Source organism: Equus asinus, chromosome 22 (genome assembly GCF_041296235.1).
Source record: "Equus asinus isolate D_3611 breed Donkey chromosome 22, EquAss-T2T_v2, whole genome shotgun sequence".
Classification (NCBI taxonomy): domain Eukaryota; kingdom Metazoa; phylum Chordata; class Mammalia; order Perissodactyla; family Equidae; genus Equus; species Equus asinus.
Window position 1 is genome coordinate 68,935,001 of NC_091811.1, and position 20,897 is coordinate 68,955,897.

General features: G+C 48.5%; 1 protein-coding gene across 9 annotated transcripts in view; it reads left to right on the forward strand.

Annotated features, from left to right (window-relative positions):
- Positions 1-20,897, forward strand: part of MYRFL (myelin regulatory factor like) — a 118,874-nt gene that overhangs the window by 75,213 nt on the left and 22,764 nt on the right. For all 9 annotated transcript variants that reach the window (XM_070495076.1, XM_070495077.1, XM_070495074.1 and 6 more), the window contains exons 11-13: positions 1,229-1,429; positions 7,373-7,481; positions 8,467-8,576. In XM_070495076.1, the coding sequence (XP_070351177.1) occupies positions 1,229-1,429; positions 7,373-7,481; positions 8,467-8,576 (420 nt within the window). The remainder of the gene's footprint in view (positions 1-1,228; positions 1,430-7,372; positions 7,482-8,466; positions 8,577-20,897) is intronic.

Below are 20,897 nucleotides of genomic sequence, written 5' to 3' on the forward strand. Positions count from 1 at the left end.
TAGTGAGCACCCAGTGTCTGCGTCCCCCAATCCCCATCCTGGAGGAAGCCGCTCGGCTGGTTCGCTCAGTGCTCCTCAGAGACGCTCTGTGCATGTCAGTGCTGTTTGCAGTGTCTCGTGTGCGCCAGGAAGGGGGAGGGGAGACTTCGCATGAACGCCGAATTTTGGATGGTCAGGGTCCCTGCTGTTTGTCTGAATTTGTGACAACCTGCCTGAAACACACAAAATCAGATTTAGAAGAATAGGTCATAATTTAAAAAAAAAAAACTAATGTCGTGGTGAGGATTTTGGGGGGTTCCGAGATCCCTCCTTCAAAACAGTTGGAAATATGGTCAGCGGCCGCGGGGATGGGGCAGGGAGGGAAGCGGTATAGCGGGAAATTCTCCAGCAAAGAATTGTATTCAAGAGTAAAATCTCCAGAAATCTTTCCAGCCTAATGGTCCCGCCTGGATCTTCTTTGAAGCCTGCATTCGGCCACGGCTGCTTCCAGGCAGCACCACGAAAAGGCAAAGTTAGAATCATTGTTTAATAATCAAAGGAAGGAAAATTCCAGCTCCAGGAATTATTAGCTTTGTGGCCTTGGGCAATTTGTTTCTCCTTTCAGAGCCTCAGGATCAACAAAATGAGGACACACTTCATGGGACTGGGGTGTGGATTAGCACACAGCAAGTGCGGCTGTGTTTACTGCCCCTGCTGTGCCGTCTAGGTTCATGGAATAGCTGAGCTGTATTAAATAGATTTGTATTGTCATTTGCTTGTCAATTGTGTACACATTCATAAATATGAACGTGTCTGAAAACTATAAAAGGGCTCGCTAAATGCAAGGTATTTTATTTATCTGAGCTTTAAAAAATTTATGTTATATCCTGATGTAAAGTTCTGGTTTTAAATTATTATTATTATCATCTCTGCAAAAATAGTCATTTTGAGTTTTCTTCTTCTTCCTTATCATCCACCTGGTGTAACTGACACATTCTCAGTTCCAGACAGATGCGGTAGGGACTTGGGTTTCCACATGGCCACTGAGTCCCTGCTCAGGGGACAGAGCAGCCAGGGGGCCCCGGCTCTCCTGGGGCCACAGGGTAAATGGATAAGTCAGAATGCCACGTCCAGCATGTGATCCTCAGTGAACCAGAACATTCTGTTCTCCTTTGCTCCGAGGCATAAAAGCGATCCTCTATTCCTGCTACTGTCGCTTTCATGTAATATATTTGTGTATTTTTTCCAGGCCTCTAACCCTGGGCAGTTTGAAAATGACAGTGATGCATTGTGGCAGCGAGGACAAGTTCCAGAATCTGTTGTCTGTCATGGTCGAGTGGGAATAAACACAGATGCGCCGGACGAAGCCCTGGTTGTCTGTGGCAACGTGAAAGTGATGGGGACAGTTATGCATCCGTCTGACAGCCGGGCGAAGCAGAATGTCCAGGAGGTGAGCACAGGCAGGCCTTGGGCACCTCCTGACACCTGCGTTAGCTATGCTGGGCGCTCCTGGCCTCTGACACGCCTTGCACGGGGCGACTCTACGTGTCATCTGGTGGCGTGAGGCGAACGAACATAATGCTGAGCAGTTATGTGTGTCAGAGCCGTTGGGCATCTCTGCTGAAATTGTGCAGCAGTTCCGACCCAAGAGAATAGGTTTGCCTGACAGGAGCAGTGACAGTGATAGCAGCACTGGCCTCACGAGCAGGATGTCTCTGAGTTATGTTCTGGGCCATTGCCCTTCCTGCCATGCGTTGTCATCCACTGGAGCTTGCCGTTCCTTCCCAGCTCCAGGTTCCCATCTCCCTGCTCATGTTCCCAGCAGGTCCGGGGCCTCTCCAGCCTCTTCCTCCCGGAGTCCTTGGACCAGCCCTGCGGCCATGTCTCCCCACTCTCTTTCTCTGAGGCGTAGTTGGAGAAGTCCCTCCTCCTCAGCCTCGCTCTGTCAACCGCATCGCCCAGGCTTTACCCAGACCTCCCTCTGTGGAGAGGCAGCCGCCTAGTGGAAATCACAGGACAGAAATCAGGGGGCTGCTCCTCCATTTCGGGCTTGCCCCACAATGTGACCTTGGATGAAATGCTTGCCCTTGCTGAAATTTACTGTCTTCATCTCTAAAAAGGAAATGATACCTCTCTGCTTGACCCCACCAACTCTTATATTTTTTGACCCCTTGAGATAATAAGTCCAGAATTGTCTTGGAAAGTCGCAAGTGCACCCGGGGGGTTAGGACGAAGATGCCAGGTCACTCCTGGTCCCAGCCCTTCCACATTTAACTCTGTCCCTTCACGGCCGCTGCCACCTGCCCGCCAGCTCATGGACGGCCCCTCCTAGAAGCGTTTCTGAGGCTGTGGCAGAATGATGTTTTTACACCTCCTTTCCTTACTTGTTTTTGGTTAATAGGAAACTTAATTTGTAAATCACTGGCCATTCCTTTCCCCGTGCAAAGCTGCACTGGTTTTTCTAAACCGGCCAAGGAGAGTCCTCCTTTGCTGAGAGAATTCCAGACAATGGTTGTAATTTAGACTTTTACGCCAACTGGGAAGCTGCGGCTCATGTGAGAAGAGCTGTGACCTACCAGCCGGATGGGACCCTTAGGACTGGAGAGTTCTCACAGACATTTCCAGACCCGGCCCTGCCCGGTGGCCTCTCCCTCTCAGAGAGAGTTTCAGATCACACCCACTCAGCCATACCCTGCCGGTGGTGCTCAGTCCCGGCCAGTCCTGTCTCGACGAGGTGGACGGCAGCAAGCCCTGCGCCCCCTCCAGGCTTTGCCCAGGACGTCACTTACCAAACGTCTTCAAATGGTGCACCTGGTCCTAAAATAGCAAGCTTCCCGAGAACTTCTCAAGTCTCTTCCAGGAAGCCTTTTGCGCAAAGTGAAATGCCACCCAGTCCGGGCTCTCCCGGATCCGCTCCTGCTCACAGCAGCAGGAGAGAGTAAGAGAAGCCCAGTCCGCGGGGGAAGGCTGCGTTTCGGTCCCGGTCCTGGCAACCACGGGCCCAGGAAGTGTGGCTGGAGATGATCTGTGCCTCCACTTACTCAACAGGATGCTCCTGTTCATGTTACTCGTGTTGAGGGCTGGTTCTAAGCTCATAGATGTGAATAATTTTTTAGCGGTACAAGGCTAAACAAATAAATATTATTATTACTTACTTGTAAAAAGCGAAAATTATTTGTAATTTATTTATTAAATTATTTCATATTAATATATTTGCTCTTAACCTATCTATCCACATTTATGAAATATGTCTCTAGAAATCTTGTCTATCCCATTCACCATTTATTACAGACCAACGAGCTGATGGTAATGTTGACGATGGTGCTGACAGGTGTGTGAACGTCCTCCTCATGTCTCCCTGACTCAGTTTGTCCAATTTTAAAAAGAGAGCCGTTCTTCCAGGTGTGCTGGGCACTGACCTTCCGATGATGATCTGATGCAGCAGAGGACTGCGGCGATGTCTCGTCTGTGAGGATGCATGGTGACCAGGGATGGCTCCTGGATGGACCGTTGCAAAGTGTGGCAGCCAGATGTGTTCCCCGACACTGTGACGGGGACAAGACTGCAAGCGCTGCCTCGGCTGGCACTGTGTCTTCGCTTAGAGCAGTGTGGGTCGTTTTGTGGTTCCTGAGCACACAAGCTCTCTGCTCAGAGTCCCGGGGGGAGACCTCTGGTGCCCATCTGGACACTCATCCAAGACACAGAGAAGATAAAGCGGGTAAGACTGAGACCCTGAAACTGAAGTACCGGGAAAATGAGGCCAGCCTAGGTGAGGAGCAGCTCGCTTCCCCTACAGCAGCACTGTCTCCTGATGCGGCTACAGACCGGAGGAAGTGCTACAGGAATGAGCCAGACTAGGGTGGAGAGGAGATGCTGGACCCAAAGGGGCGTGAGGGAAACTTGAGGAAGCTGGAAGTCGAGTGCATCGGTCAGCTGTGCGGTGAAGGCTGGAAAAGTGGCCGCAAACGAGGAAAAGTACAAGCCTGAGGAGAAGTCGATGCAGAAGAGATGCTCAGAGGCTGTTCTGTTCTCTCCCAGCTGCGCCAGCAGTGCCGAGCACAGACAAAGGGTGAGAGCTTGAGAAAGTCAGGCAGCAGAGGCTGCCCTCAGGACTGTGCACAGGTGCAGGTGTCGCTCAGCTCAGCTCAGGTGAGCCAGCGTCGCTCAAGCTGCTCCTGAGGGGATGAGGGGCCCTGAGGGTCCCAGCGTGGGCGCAGGAGATGACGGGTGAGGGGCTCGCCCGCCCTGAGCAAAGCACAGTCCCACAGCCTGGAATGTCTTCCCTGCGCTTCTTGAGTTAATGACGCAGAGACCCTGGGTGTGAGGGAGCGTGACGGCATTCATGGTCAGAACTTTCCAGAACTGCTGTGGGCAAGATCGAATCAGATGCTGAGTCCTGTCTCCAGCTTCTGCTCAACACACATGGACGAGCAGGCTGGGCGTCGAGTGCTGGCCTGCGCTTCCTAGAGGAGGATCCGGGGTGCAGCCCTGGCCTCAGGGGTCCTCCAGAGGCCAAGTGTAGGCACAGGGACGTGCGGGAAGGCTGTTTATCTTCCTCTGGGAACGTCCACCAGCCAGCGTTAGAGATCAGAGGAGCGTTTTCTTAGAGAAAGTTTGTCCCAGAAGGTGGTGGATCCCCAAGCCACCCTCAGAATTTTCTTTGGCCCCAAATCTATCTGAAATACAATGGTAATAATACTATAGGACCTCATGGCTGTGTGTAGCAACATGTCTCTGGGGAGGATGCATTCAGGGATCCAACTTAGACACCAGGGTCATTTCCCTCCACGCCTGGACGGCCTGTGGAGGGTGCACCCTCCTCTGCTTTCCACCTGCAGCAAAGGAGCCCACACGGCCTCCGCCCGGGCCCCCCCGGGGGCCACGCAGGACCAAGGGGATAAGAAGGAGGAGGCCAGGACTCCCAAAGGTGTAGGGAGCGGGGACCTGGACAGGGCCTGGCTGGGGCAAGGCCAGGCCAGGCTGGCTCCTGATTGGCCCCTGTCCTCCATTCTGTTTGTCAGGGACGGGTCTGCTATCTCACTACCTCTGTCCTCTCGTTCCTCCTTTGCTTTGTCGAAGGTTTTGGGTGCTGTTACGTGCCAGACACTTTGCTGGGCGCCGAGCAGGTCCTGAGATGAGCGAGGCCCAGGCCTTGCCCTGAGGAATGGAACTTTTATTACAATTTCACGTCCAGATAGGAGCTGCTCAGTGAGTCTCTGGTGCCTGGGACAGTGTCTGGCACACAGTAGCTGCTCATTAAATACTGTAGAATGAGCGGAGGGACTTGTGGTGGAAAATGCGCACACGGCAGACCGAGATCGTGCCTGTTCCTTCCTAGCATGGCCTGCACGCCCTCCCTGCTCTGGCCTCAGGCTTCACAGCCCAGCAACGCCAAACTCTGCTGAGCCTGCGCAGACACCGTGCAGGGACCTGCTGCCTCGGACCCGGCTCTCGGTGTTCTCTCTGCCTGGCATCCCTGTCTCACGCTCTCCACCGCCTGCCCCCATACCTTTCCCTGACTAATTCCATGTTAGAGTGATCGGTTTATTTAGCGAGTATTAGTGGAGCCCTTGCTACGTGCAGGAATGGTCCTAGACTCGGGGGATGGTGACAAACAGAGAAGCAGGGCCTCCGGTGCGTCCTCGTCCTCCGGGGTGAACACCCTCCGGGGAGACAGATGATACAGGGGACACAACTGGTCATCCTGTGATGCTTTGGTTGGTGCTGTGAAGAAAGAGAGCAGGTGCCATTAGCACAGGGGCAGAGGGGCCCTTCCTGGGCTTGGGGTCAGGAACTGCCCCTCGGGAAGGGACGTTAAACTGGGGAGGTGGAGGCAGGCAAGCGGGAAGGAGGAGCTTCTGAGGCAGGGAAGACGCTGGAGCAAGGTCTTGCGTGAAAGGCGGGGCAGTTTGGGAAGTGAAGTGAGACCACTGTCCCTAGGAAGCTCCCTTTCCGTCCCCCAGGGTACATCAGACACCCCTGTGGCGCTGCCAGGACCCTCTGCTCATACCCCAGCATCGCCTGGGTTTCTCGCATCGTCAGATGAGCATATGTGGTGGGTCTGCCTTCCTGCCTGGACCACGAGCTCCCAAAACTCAGTCGTTTTTGAAGTCCCAGCTCTCGGTGCAGCACATGGTGTGTTGAAAGCGACTGGTGGCTGTTAGTTAAATAAAACTAGGAATGAATGAACTGAACCAAGCTTTGGATAACAGGAGTTACAAAACACCAGTGAGGTCAAAATTATTCCCCCCGACAAACACCCGCAGGAAAGCCCATCCCTTCAGCCAATTAAGCATCAAGCCACAACCTTGGACAACCAGCAAACGGGGTGGGGTCGGGAGGAGGGACAGGGAGGTTGGGGGGAGCCTTTAAGGATGTGGGAGGAGCTCTCCTGCTCCCTGACTGGTGGGTCAGGGAGGGCTGAGGGCCATGGCAGGGGTTTTCTTACAACAACAACAACAAAGCATTTTGGGGTTGCTCTAACACGTGGGTGCATGTCCAGGCAGTATAATTTCAATTGCCAGGAGACCACTGGTTTCATAATCCAGTTAAGTTCTAAAAGAAAATTTAGGGAACCTACATAGGCCTGCCAAACCTTTACTTGTTGAATAAGGTCATTTAAAATAAAAATCGATCCTGCTATAACATCAATTTGTGGAAACACAACTCCAAGGGGAATCCAAATGAAACACATTCAGCTTTGAGGAAAATTCATCCTGTTGTCTTCATTGCTGTCATCTTGCTGGGACCCAGAGAAACTTTTCTGAGGACTTCGCAGTGACAGTTGGGAACGCCTTTAACAACCTGCAGGCGCAGTGAGCACAGAGGAGGATGCCATCACTGAGCAGGGCGGTCCGGGAGGAGCCATCTGTAGGAGGGGAAGGGTCTCGAAGGTCCAGCAGGTGTGTGGTTGGGGCCTGTAATCTGCCACTTGAGGAAGTCTTCTCCTGTGATTCAGTGACGGAGGCTATGTCCACACCCCAGAGGCTGTTACTTGAACCAAGCATTGCGTTGTCAATTTATGAGCAGGATTGACCTGTGTTTGTTTATACTGTGTGTTTATCTCAAAGTGATGTGGTGCCATCCCGAGCAGCAGTGTCCATTCTCGGAGGGAGGGTTCCCGTCTCAGGAGAGAAGTGAGGTGGGAGCAGGCTTTGCCCTGCAGTTTAGACCGAGAAACTGGCTCATTTGTAAGTCAGAGGATGGGGGTGACTGATGTGAACCTTGGAACTCTGGCTTATCTGAGAAGAAAGACATAAATTTCTCTTAAAATAGTTTGGGCCAGGGGAAAGGACAGTCCCACTGTCCGTGTTCCTGATCTCTGTGGGTCACTCATTGATTTGAGCAGCGAATATCTAAGCGGGTGAAATGTGCTCTTTTTAAATTAAATTAGGTTGACACAAATGAACAGCTGAGGAGAATAGCCCAAATGAGGATTGTCGAATACGACTACAAACCTGAGTTTGCGTCTGCCATGGGGATAAAGGCTGCGCATCAAACAGGTACGCGCACAATCCCCTTGTTACCTTTGTATTGTCGATGACTAAAGCCCGATCTATCTGGAGCCTGCGTGCTAGGGCACTGCACAACATCTTGTTGGTCTCACTTGTGCCCTGTGAAGCCCCATCCTCACCAGAACAGGAAAGTTAAAGGAAACTCCTCTGTTGTCTTCACTTGACCCCGCACCCCGACCCCTGCGCCCCAGGTCCTGGGGGACTATTTGGAATGCACTGTTTCTGTTCACTTGGGGCCCCTTGCTCCCGGGATGGGGGCTGAGGGGCAGACGGCAGCTCGGACTGCATGAGGGGCAGCACTGGGCAGTTGTGGATGGAGCGCGAAGGTGGCAGGCAGGGGGGGGTCGAGGTCAGAGAAGGGGTCAAGTGGTGCTCATGCCCCAAGGCAGGAATCCTAAAGACAGAGGGACCACTTCAAAGTTCTCCTGCAGGAAAAGAAAGGAAGCCAGCGCCCAGGGTTTCCAGGGTGTTCGCTCAGCCCTCCCCACATGCGCCCAGGGTTTCCAGGGTGTTCGCTAAGCTCTCCCCACATGCGCCCAGGGTTTCCAGGGTGTTCGCTCAGCCCTCCCCACATGTGGCCTGGAGTCCAGGGTGTTCACTCAGCCCTCCCCACATGTGGCCTGGAGTCCAGGGTGTTCGCTAAGCTCTCCCCACTTGTGGCCTGGAGTCCAGGGTGTTCACTCAGCCCTCCCCACATGCGGCCTGGAGTCCAGGGTGTTCGCTCAGCCCTCCCCACATGCGGCCCAGAGTCTCAGGGAAAATGACACTGCATTTTTAATCCCACAGTGGCTCTTGGCTCACAATTCCATTTTTGCTTCTAAAGCATCATAGATCAAAGCAAAAGCTGAGGAGGGATAAGCAGGTACTTGCAAGGGGTCTGGGTGGCTTCCGTCTTCCATTCTGCTTAGGCATTGGAGGAGTATGTCCAGAAAGGTCTTTTCCTGACTAAACCTGTGGGGTGTTTTGTTTCAAGGAATGATTGCCCAGGAGGTAAGAGAGATCCTGCCTGCAGCCGTCAGAGAGGTTGGCGATGTCACATGTGAGAACGGAGAGACGCTGGAGCACTTCCTCATGGTCGACAAGGTAACTGCCAGACAGACTCTGCCGCTACAGCCTTACCCCCGCGGTGGACACCTGCCAGGGTGTCCCAGTGCGCCACACAACCGGCCAGGAAAGGGGACAGTAAAGGAACTTGGCACCAAACTGGGGAGTAGGTTGGTATCCATGATCCCACACTGCTCATTGGTACCAAAAAGAAGTCCCATAGGGAAAAAGAGAAAGGGATGTGCCCCAGCGAGTGTCAGAGTCCAGCGGGTCTTACTGTTGGGGAAGACTGGCCGTGGGAGAGGCCAGGCAGCCTGAGCACCCTTGAGACCAGGACTGAGCATCACGAGAAATGGCGATGGGTTTTCATCAGACTTTGTCTTGAAAAATGAAACTAAAATTTATGAAAGTACAACTTATCTCACATCATATCATTTAAGTTAAAATTAAAACAATGTGTTCCTCCTTGGACGATGGAAGACGGGATGAAGTGTTGAGTGCTTTTGGAGCACAGTTTCTCAAGAAAATTGTCTGTCTGACGTTCAGAGCACAGTCATAAACTGGGTCATTTTTACAAAGGTATTCTTGACCCTCCTCATTTTCCCCAAGGGCCTGGCTTACTTCTTTGGTATTCAAATCATTCTCTTTGGAAGGAATGTCTCCGACTGGCTCCTCTCCGCCTGTGAGGGCTCCACGGCTGCCATCCCCACGCTTCCCGAGGCTCGCTCTGTGATTCGAGCGGTTCTCTGAGATCACATCTATTAATTCTGTGAAATCCTGCGTCTTTTGCGAGGTTTGCAGATCCCCTCTGCTGCTGATTCACTTTACGTTGCACTGTTATCTTTGATGCCGGGATGGGAGACGGGCTGACGCGGACTTGGCAGTAGTTGGAGAGATGTTGGAGTGGAGGCTGATCCATCGTCTGTCAGTTCTGGGGCAGGGCTTCTCCAACTTCAAAGTGGACACGCTTCACTGGGATCCTATGAAAATGCAGATTCTGATTCAGCAAGAATGGGCTGAGACCCAGGTGCTGCATTTCTTACCGGCCTCCAGGCGACACCAACTTTGCTGGTCCTGCTGGTCAGCAAGCCACACGTGGAGTAGCGAGGGGAGGGTGCATTTTCATGTTAGGTCCCTCATGCTCTCTGACAACAACACTTAGATGATGGGGTCTGCACGGCCCGCCCAGCCCTGGGCCCCCACGGCCATGGGGCAGAAGTCGGGTCATTCCCCTGCTCCCTGGGACCATGTCCTCAATAGCAGACATTCTCTCCCGGCCACAGGCTCTCTCTTTACTCGAGAGGTGAACTGTGAGAAATTTATCTTTCAGAATAAACTACTGAAGTTTTCGTGCTTAAAATATTTTCAGGATATTTGTATAGTAAAAGCCACCCTCACTTTCCTGTGTTTTCACAGGCCTCGGGGAGAAAAGAGCGTCGGAGGAAGACTTCGATTGCTGCTTAGCCTTCAGTGCTGTGAATACCCCTCCTTCACATTAGAAGTCCTTCCAGAATAACTCCTTTGCTTTTTCTCATTAAGAGCTCAGGGAACCTGGCTCCCGTGGTCCCTTGCTCTTTGTTAATTGTAAATTAACCAGGATGTACAGAGAGCGTCTTGCCTTCCTGGCCTCCTCCCCTTTCCTGTGGGCACTGCGGTGTCTGATTGCCACTTGGGGGCGGCCTGTTGAAAGGGGCTCCCTCAGACCTCCTGCGCCTCCTGGGCTGTTATAACTGGTGATCAGATGATGATATGGTCTCTCCACTCTTCACTCCTTTTCTCTTCCACCAAATGTTCCTTGCTGTAAAGCAAGTTTCCTTGAAGCTAAAATGCAAATCAGGAATGCAGATGAAAATGTGGAATGCTGTGCTCCACGATTGCCGTGCCATTTCCGCATGTACTTTACACTTTATGCCAAAGCAGGGAAAAGTGTGTCTGGATCCTTACAGACTGTCCGGCACAGCCAGAGTTGGAGATTAGCGATCCAGCCAAAGTTAGCACAAACACCTTTTCCCTCCCTTCTTAATAGGAGAGATGACCTTGCAAGATAAGCTTCTCTTATTTGGGTGATTTGCTGCTTCTCCTCGGTGCCTCCCAGCTCCCGCTCAGTGGTGGGAGGTGGGGAGCGGGCTCAGGGCCCATCCTGAGAGCACGGGGCCGGGGGCAGACACCATGCTCCCCGCACTAGACACTGGGGACTTGGCCTTTTGCTTGTTCTTCTATTGCTTTACTTGGCAACTTTATTTATTTGTTTCTGTGATTACTGGGAGCAGGTGGTTTCATTTCTTGAGCCTTATTATTAGGAGTTCCTGGTAGAAGAGGAATGTCCCCAATGAATGTTAGAACTGCCTTAAGTGCAGCCACGGCTGACTCTGTTTGGAGGGAGGTTGCCCTTGGGAGCGACTGGTCCTGGACAACCCGTGTGTGTTTGAGGTTGCGTGTCAGAAGCGGCCCCTCGGCAACAGCGTGAGGCTGCTCTCCGTGTCGATTCTGTTTTCCTTCCGCTGTTGTGCTGCAGGAATTGTCTATGGGAATCGCAAGAAGATAAACAACGCTTGCCTCTTGTCTTCAAGTAGCTTCCCCGCCATGTGGATAAGACAGCACACACGTAATAAAGCCCGTGACACACGGGAGAAGTGCCGTGGACACATTATCAGGCACCACTCAGTTCAGAGCCAGGGAGAGGGGATCTGGGGACTGGGCAGGGTCCACGGATGGAAGGAAGGGGGACCAAGAGACCGGCGGAGGGGCCCGGGCAGCCCTTGGGGACCGAGGCTGTGGCCGAGGCGGAGGCAGCCCAGCGGCTGCTGGGGCCTTGCTGACGCTCTGTCCCAGATCCAGCCGGACGCCGGGCCCTGCTGCTCTTCTCCAGCGATATCTCCTGTCGGTTGTTTCCGTCTTTATGCCTTCCGTTTTTCTCCCTGACTGTTATAGTGACCTCCTGACTGACCTGCTAGCCACCACTAGGATTATCTTCCCTAAAAACAAAAAGCAAAGGAAACAAATCTCCGATCATGGAACCCCCTCTCCCACGTTTGGCTCTTTGTTGTCTTATTACTGTACCCTCCACGATCCGGAGGGAAGCTTCTCTTTCTAACTCATTTCCTAACACTCACCCCCACCTCTCCTCCTTAGACCCTACACACCCTCCAAGAAAGCTGAGACCCTCCAGATGCTATGTGTCTGCACACAGGCTCCTCTCCCACCAGCCTCTTCCACTCCCCACACTCGCCCGTCTGTCTCTGCCTGGGGGCTGCTCACTGCGTGTTCTCTGCGCTGGAGACCCTCCCTTTCGACGGCCTCATTGTTTGGATCTCAGCCCAAGACCGTCCCAGCCCCTCATCTGAGGTGGTCCCCGTGTCACTCCCTTTCCCTCTGTAAGATGCAGGGCCACCGCGAGACCTCACATGCCTTCACTGGAATTGGAGCGAGGTGCCCTCTGGCTGTGCCGACCTGTCCCCCTCCTCGCTGGGACGCACGGCAGCATAGAGGGTGTTCCCCCGACTGAGAGTATCTTGTAATTGCTGACTTGGTCTTTGCCAACCTCCCCAGTTAGTTGCAAGAGAGCAAAAATCTCCATATTTGTCAGAACTCTGTCTCCAGTGCTTGCTTTGTGGTTCTAACCGCGGGCTCGGGCAGTGAGGAAGTCAGCAGGGTTGACGGAGTGCACCAGTGAGTCCTGCGGTGCCCTGATGGATCCCGTCTCTACTGCCTGGGCCCTGAGCATTTCTCCTGTGTTGTCATGGTCTCCCCACCAGACCGTGAGCCTCTTAGGGTCAGAGGCCGTGCCTGGCGGTCCTGCGTCGTTCGTGTGGGACCGGATGCAGGGGGTTCTCAGGAGGAATTTGTGTATGTTGATGCCTGAGTCTTTGAATCTCGGAGAAAGGAAGAGAAGTGGTTCTTTTAACACAGGGAAGTCTGGAGGAGAAGGGGTTTCCAGGGAAAGGTGGGTTCAATTTTGAGTTTGAGGCATCAGCTGGACTTTCAGATGAAGACGTCCAGAGTGGCGGGGAGCGTGGACGTGAGAGAGCAGTCGGGCTGAGGGGAAGCCGCAGGCAGGGGTGAAGACATCGATTACTGAGGGAAGGTCCTGGGCGCACGCACGTCACCGATTGGAAGCCTGTGGCCCAATCTGGCTGCACACTTTCTTTTCCCCTCACAGGGTTTTAAAATTTCTCAGATTTGTTGCCTACCTTTAAAAATGTGGAGATGTTCACACAAATTTCCCATTTCCGGTTCCCTTGAAATGTCAGCTCTGGTGCTGTGCTGGGGAGGGGCTCCCCCAGGGGCCTGTGGGCCCCCACATCACCGCTTCCTGTTCCCTGCCGGCCCTGTTGGCTTTCAAGTTCCCATGGGATGAGGAGCAAAGAGGACTCCAAGCAGCAAACAGTCCCCGTTAGGCCTGGAGAAGTGGGGGAGGGGCTGTGGGGCGAGGCAGGGGTGAGCACAGGGTCAGAGTGCCAGGTGGGCAGAGCGGGCCCATGGGGATAGGGAGGCAACAGATGAGATGGAGAAAGATGAACCAAAATACCACCAATTTTGATGATTAAAACCATCACAGATAGGGCGCAGTGGTTTAAGAGCATGAATTTCAGCATCAGATAAAACTTTGTCCAAAACTTGGATCAGCCAGTTTGGGGACTGTAAGGTCACCTTTATGGCTACACGACACAAACAACCGTGTTCTTTGCAGTCTGCGGTGGAGCTAACTTCCGGGTGGTGGGTTCAAATGCTACCGTGATCACTTTCCCCACTGAAGCTGTTGTTTTTATAAATCATTTTTGGTAATGCAAGGTTTTCTTAGGACCACAACTTTTAGGTCTGCAACATAGTATAACCCAATAAATGGTTAATTGTTAATAAATTTTTTCCAGATGCCACTTGGAGATGCCCCCACTTCAGATGTCTCTGAAGTGATTTATGTTTTTTTGTAGGGTGACGTATTTTTCATTTTTACATATAGAAAAACTGAATAATAAAAAAGTTTTATTAGTTTAAGTTCAAATAGCCAGCCCAGAATCTAAATGGAGGCTTTTAAATGTCCTCCTCAGCAGTTACTTTAAAGGCAGGCTTTCCTTGAGGGAGGCGGCGGACCTGGCTGGTCGGTTGTGGGGCTGGGCCTCCCGTGGGGCAGCACCCCTGCTGCCCTCGCCACCGATTCGACCCCAAGCTGGAAGATTACTTTGAGTTAACATGTGCTTACAACCAACCCTGGATGTTTAACAACAGGTCACCTCTTTGTAGATGTTTCTCCCTTACACTGGAAGCAGGGAGAAAATTCTCTTGTTTCTGGTAAAAAAATTTTAGAAATATACCATTTATCGTTTTCTTGGAAAATCTTTTTGTAGTTATGTCTTCTTAAAAAAGTTATTGCTCATTTATTTTTTTTCCATGTGTCTAAGCAAGATGGATTGGTGGATGGATAGATGGGAAGGTACGTGATACAGGATAGAGAGCAATATGCTAATTGTGGAATTTAGGTGATAGTATACAGACATTTACTATACAATTTTTTAAATTTTTGTATGTGCTTAAAATGTTGGGTGAGGAAAACATTGTTCCAGACAGCTGAAACCACGGTAACTGTGTCAGCAGGTGGAGGCGATGCTGTGAAAGTCGGGCCTGTTATTCAAGCCGCCTCTGATTTCATACCTGGAATCTCACACTTTATTTACCAAAGTGTGATTTCCTTAAAATGCTGGGTTTATGCCCAAGGTTTCAAGGAGAATATTTTCGAGTAATTTTTAAAGAAGTCCCGTCTCTGAGTATAATCTGGTCCCTTTCTGAGCAGTGCTGACGTTCCTCCTCTGGGACGCGACTCCGCCCACAGAGCACCCGCTCCTGCGCCCTGCCTCAGTGGTTCAGTCTGCGCGGCGCCTTCAGGCTGCCTGAGCTGAGAGAGGGAGCTGAGCAGCAAGGCGGGAACTCCGCAGGATGTAAGCTCCCTGCCCTCGTCCTCCGGAGGATTTATTATTCCGTTATAACTGGAGCTTCCGGTGGATGAACGATGCTCCTCCTCCTCCTGCCCCTTCACTTTATTGCGTTTTCCCCTCTTCATCGCCGTCTCCTCTTCCCTCCAACCCCCGCAACGATGGCGGCCGTGCTAATGTGTTTCATTTATATCCCTGGATAGTCAGGCTTTCTGGAGTATTACTGTGTCCTTTGCATGTGTCTTGGGTTTCTTTGAATTGTGTGCATCTGCTCTCAGTCGGAGGCTGGAACTCGCTGGCGTGGGTCCTTATGTTCTCCTTCTGAAGTGAAGGACCCCTCCAACTCTGGTGACCACAAACCACGCAGTGACGAACGTTCTCACACCGGCCCCCTTGTGACTCTGTGGGAGGTTTTCCTGGGACGTGTGTCAGGCCTGGGGAAAGGACCTAACCGGACTGGAAAGCAGTTGGCTGGGTACAATCGAACGACTGGCCATTGCACTCCGGATGTAAACACTCGTGCTCTTTGCTTAATTCACCTGCGTTTCCATGGGCACTTCCTAATGTGGAGAGGGAATTTGGACCTCAGTCTTTCTGTTTTTCTGAGAGAACCTCCGATAAAAGAATAAACTGGAACTTTGGCCACTCTCTTTGGTTTTACTAGAGAGCAATGCTCTGACCTCTCAACGCCTCATGGCATGAGCCACCATTGTAAGAACATTCATTCGTTTATCCACCAGCCAGGTGCTCAGTTACTGCTCTGGGCTGGGCAATCGGCTGCGCACAGGAGGTGGGGTCTGTCTCCAGGTGTTTAATATCGGGAAACACAGCCCCAAGTGTGAGGAAGGTGGGGGAGGGGGAGGACAGGCGGTCAGGGAAAGGGAGCAGCCTGGGCTCGTTCCAGAGACCAGAAGAAGCATGATGCGCTCAGCGAATGGCATATGGTTCAGTATGGTCAGGGCACAGAGTGCGAAGGGGGCTGTGGGAAAAGACAGGCTTAAATAGGGACCCACTCTAAGCTAGAACGTGGCTCTGGTTTGACAAATGCCTCCCTGTTATCACATGCACATGTACTCACCAAATGGCCCCACATTTCCTTTCAGAAAGTTTGCTCATGCTGTCCGTATTACCCTTCCCACAAAGCAAGTCTTTAGACAGTGGGTAAAAGTTTCCTGTGGGCCCTGAAGTAGTTGCCACTTTCCTCCCACAGTCCCATGAGCAATTTTTGGTGGCAAACTAGTTTAATCACCTTTTTTTTTTTGAGGAAGATGAGCCCTCAGCTAACATTTGCCACCAATCCTCCTCTTTTTTGCTGAGGAAGACTGGCCCTGAGCTGACATCCATGTCCATCTTCCTCTACTTTATATGGGGTGCCTGCCACAGCATGGCTTCATAAACAGTGCATAGGTCTGCACCTGGGATCTGAACCAGTGAACCCCAGGCTGCTGAAGTGGAGCACGTGAACTTAACTGCTGCACTACTGGACCGGCGCCTGGTTTAATCATTTTTGCATCACAATTGTAAAGCTATGTTTCTGCTGAGGTAGTGGGTCCCATTTAAAATGGTTAATAGTAACTGGACAGAGTTGAATAATCAAATTAGGTCCAATTACAAAATAGATTTTTTGAAAATTATTTTATTGAGGTCATATTGGCTTATAACCAAAATAGTTCTTAACCAACAGTGGGCATCAGATGGGGAAGCTTCTCAAAATGCCCCAGCCTTATGCCCATCTCAGTCCTAATGAATACAGCCTCTACAGGGGACCTGGATGTTTGCCTTTAGGAAAAGTTCCTCAGGCATCTGGGTGCACATTCGTGGTTAAAATGAAGTCATAGAGACCCTTCACTTGCATAGAAAAGGACATGTTCAGAAAATTCTAGATTATGTTTGGAATATTTACAGTGGTTCCATTATGATGGTAGAGGACATAAGTCGGAAGTATTTTAGTAAGAATCAATCCTCATAACATGTCGTAGAAATTTACTTTTTGGTAATTTTCCATTGGATCCATAAAGTCAGGGCCGTGATTATAATCAGGAATGAAGCAGTAAATTCCCTCTCCACCTTTGCGTCCTCTTAAATGGGAAAACACATGAATTATCTTCTTGCCTATTGGATCTACCTGGAAGATGTATGGTGCTGGCAAATTTGAGTCAGAGAAATAAGAGATGACTTTGTCATTATTGACAAGTAACTGGACAATTGCAGCCATTGCTCGTATCTCATGAGGCAGCATTGAAGGTCCTGTTGGGGAGACATTGTAGAAAGAACTTACTGTGGTTTAGATAGAACTTTAGCATCCTTCTCCACAGTCCGCTTTAGTTTGAGCTAAATCACGAATTAATTTATCAAGCAAACATTAAAAAAAAAGAAAGAGAAGAAGAAGAAGCCAGTTGCCAAGAACAATAAAAAAGAATATTAGGTTTGGTAGTGCCAGTGAGGATGGAGAGAAGCGAATAGATTGAGTAGATTTAGGATGTTGAGCTGACAGCACTATGTGATGGATTGCCTGTGGGGGAAGGAGGCAGCGGATGCCCAGGAATCTGTTTTGGACTGCTGGGTGGAATTAACAGACCACGGTAAATAATACAGTTATAATTATGGCGTAAGGCTTTCTACAATGCAAACATAATAAATAGTCATATGACATTTATTACCCTTTAGAACCATAGAATGTTAAGGAAAATTTGTACTAGAATTAGAAAATTTAGAAGAGCTTCTGTCAGGAGATTATTTTTTTTTTGATTTGTTTTTGTTTTGTGATTTATCTATTTTTTAACATTTTTAATGAAAAATTTCAAGCGCATACAAAATTAAAGAGAATAGTGATGAAACCCATGTCTATGCTTCACTCAGATTCCCCATCTATCAATTCATGTCCAATCTTATTTTATTTAAATAAACTGTCCTGCCTCACAAGTGAAGTATTTTTTTCAGCTTTATTGAGATATAATTGACATACGACACTGTGTAAGTTTAAGGTGCACAACATGATGACTTGACACACCTATATAGTGCAAAACGATTACTACAATAAGATTAGTTAATACATCCATCACCCCACATAATTACCTTTTTTTGTGTGGTGAGAACATTTAAGATCTACTCTCAGCAACTTTCAAGTATATAATACTGGGTTGTTAACTATAGTCACCATGCTGTGCATTCAATCCCCAGAACTTATTCATCTTAAACTGAGTTTGTAGCTTTTGACCAACATCTCCCCATTTTCCCCACTCCTTAACCTCTGGCAACCACTGCTCTACTCTCTGTTTCTCTGAGTTCAGCTTTTTTAGGTTCCACATATAAGTAAGATCATACGGTATTTGTCTTTCTCTGTTTCACTTATTTCACTTAGCATAACGCCCTCAAGGTCTACCCATGTTGTCAGAAATGGCAGGATTTCCTTCTTTCTCATGGCCAAATAATATTCCATTTATGTATATATATATACACCACATTTTCTTCGTCCATTCATCCATTGATGGACGCTTAAGGTTGGTTCTGTATCTTGGCTGTTGTGAATGATGCTGCAATGAACGTGGGGTGCAGATATCTCTTCAAGATAATGATTTCATTTCCTTAGGATATATACCGAGAAGTGGATTGCTGGATCATATAGTAGCTCTACTTTTTCTTTTTTGTGGGAACTACATACTGTTTTCCAGAGTGGCTGCACCAGTGTTCATTCCCACCAACAGGGCACAAGGGTTCCCTTTTCTCCACATCCTCACCAACACTTGTTGTTTCTTGTCTTTATAATAATAGCCATTCTAACAGGTGTGAGGTGATATCTCATCGTGGGCGGGTTTTTTCTGCTTTTTTCTCCCCAAATCCCCCAGTCCATAGTTGTATATTTTAGTTGTGGATCCTTCTAGTTGTGGCATATGGGATGCCACCTCACGACAGCCTGACAAGCAGTGCCATGTCTGCACCCAGGATCCGAACCAGCGAAACCCTGGGCTGCCGAAGCAGAGCATGCAAATTTAACCACTCAGCCAGGGGGCCGGCCCCTCATTGTGGTTTTGATTTGCATTTCCCTGATGATTAGTGATGTTGAGCATCTTTTCATGTGCCTGTTTGCCATGTTTATGTCTTTGGGAAAATGTCCATTCAAGTCCTCTGCCCATTTTTAAATCAGATTATTTACTTTTTTCTATTGAGTTGTATGGGTTCCTTATATATTTTGAAAATTAACCCCTTACCAGATATATGTTTTGCTAATATTTTCTCTCATTTGGTAGGTTGCCTTTTCGTTTTGCTGTGTAGCAGCTTTTTAGTTTGATGTGGTCCCACTTGTTTATTTTGCTTTTGCCGCCTTTGCTTTTGGTGCCATATCCAAAAAATTGTTGCCACGACCAATGCCAAGGAGCTTTTCCCCTATGTTTTCTTCAGGAGCTTTAAGGTTTTAGGTCTTGCGTTTAAGTCTTTAAGCCATTTTGAGTTAACTTTTGTGGGTGGTGTAAAATAGGGGTCCAATTTCATACTTTTGCATGTGAATATCCAGTTTTCCTGACACCGTTTATTGAAGAAGCTATCCATTCCCCATTGATTATTCTTGGCTCCCTCGTCAAGTATTAGTTGAGCATATATGTATGGCTTTATTTATGGGCTTTCTATACTGTTCCATTGGTCTCTGTGTTTATTTTTATGCCAGGACCATACTGTTTTGATTACTATGGCTTTGTATTGTATTTTGAAATCAGGAAGTGTGATGCCTCCAGCTGTGTTCTTTCTCAGGATTGCTTTGTGTATTTGGAGTCTTTTCTGGTTCTATACAAATTTTAGGATTGTTTTCTCTATTTGTGTAAAAAATGCCATTGGAATTTTGATAGGGATTGCATTGCATCTATAGGTGGCTTTGAGTAGTGTGGACATTTTAACAATATCAATTCTTTTGATCCAACAAACATGAGATATCTTTCCATTTATTTGTGGCTTCTTCAGTTTCCACCCTGGTTAAATTTATTCCTAAGTATTTTATTGTTTTTGATGCTATTGTAAATAGGATTATTTTCTATATTTCTTTTTCAGATAGTTTGTTGTTAGTGTATGGAAGCACAACTGATTTCTGTATGTTGACTTTGTATCCTGGAACTTTACTGAATTTGTTGATTAGTTCTAACAGTTTTTTGGTGGAGTCTTTATCTTCTATATATAAGGTCATGTCATGTGCAACAGAGACCATTTTACTTGTTCTTTTTGAATTTGGATGCCTTGTATTTCTTTTTCATGCCTAATTGCTCTGACTAGGACTTCCGGTACTGTATTGAATAGAAGTGACAAGCGTGGGCATCCTTGTCTTCTTCCAGATCTTAGAGGAAAAGCTTTCAGCTTTTCACCATTGAGTGTGATGTCAGCTCTGGGCTTGTCATATATGACCTTTATTATGTTGAGGTATATTTCATCTAGATTTAATTTATTGAGAGGTTTTATAATGAAAAGATGTTGAATTTTCTCAAATGCTTTTCCTACATCTATTGAGATGATCACATGATTTTCATGCTTCGTTTTGTTAGCGTGGTGTATCACATTGATTGATTTGCAGGTGGTGAACCATCCTTAAATCCTAGGAATAAATCCCACTTGATCACGGTGTATGATCCTTTTAATGTATTGTTGAATTTGGTTTGCTAATATTTTGTTGAGGATTTTTGCATCTGTATTCGTCAGGGATATTGGCCTCTAATTGTTTTTTCTCATAGTGTCCCTATCTGCCCTTGGTATTTGGGTAATGCTGGCCTTTTAAAATGAGTTTGGAAGCACTCCCTCCTCTTCAAGTTTTTCGGAAGAGTTTGAGAAGGATTAGTATTAATTCTTCTTTAAATGTTTGACAGAATTCACCAGTGAAGCCATCTGGTCCTGGACTTTTGTTTGTTTTGGGAACTTTTTGATTACTGATTCAATCTCCTCACTCTTAATTGATCTGTTCAGATTTTCTATTTCTTCATGATTCGGTCTTAGTAGGTAGCATGTTTCTAAGAATGTCCATTTCTTCTAGGTTGTCCAATTCGTTGGAGTATAAGTGTTCATAGTAGTCTCTTATAATCCTTTGTGTTTCTGTGGTATCAGTTGTAACATCTCCTCTTTCATTTCTGATTTTATTTATTTGAATCCTCTCTCTTTTTTCTTAGTCTGTCTAAAGGTTTGTCAATTTTGTTTGTCTTTTCAAAAAACCAGCTCCTATTTTTGTTGATCTTTTCTATTGCTCTCTATCTCATTTATGTCTGTTCTGATCTTTGTTATTTCTTTCCTTCTACTAACTTTGATCTGAGTTTGTTCTTCTTTTTCTAGTTCCTTGAGGTGTAAAGTTAGGTTATTTTTCTGAGGTCTTTCTTTTTTCTTAATGTAAGTGTTTATTGCCATAGACTTCCCTCTTAGACCTGCTTTTGCTGCATCCCATAAATTTTGACATGTTGTGTTTCCGTTT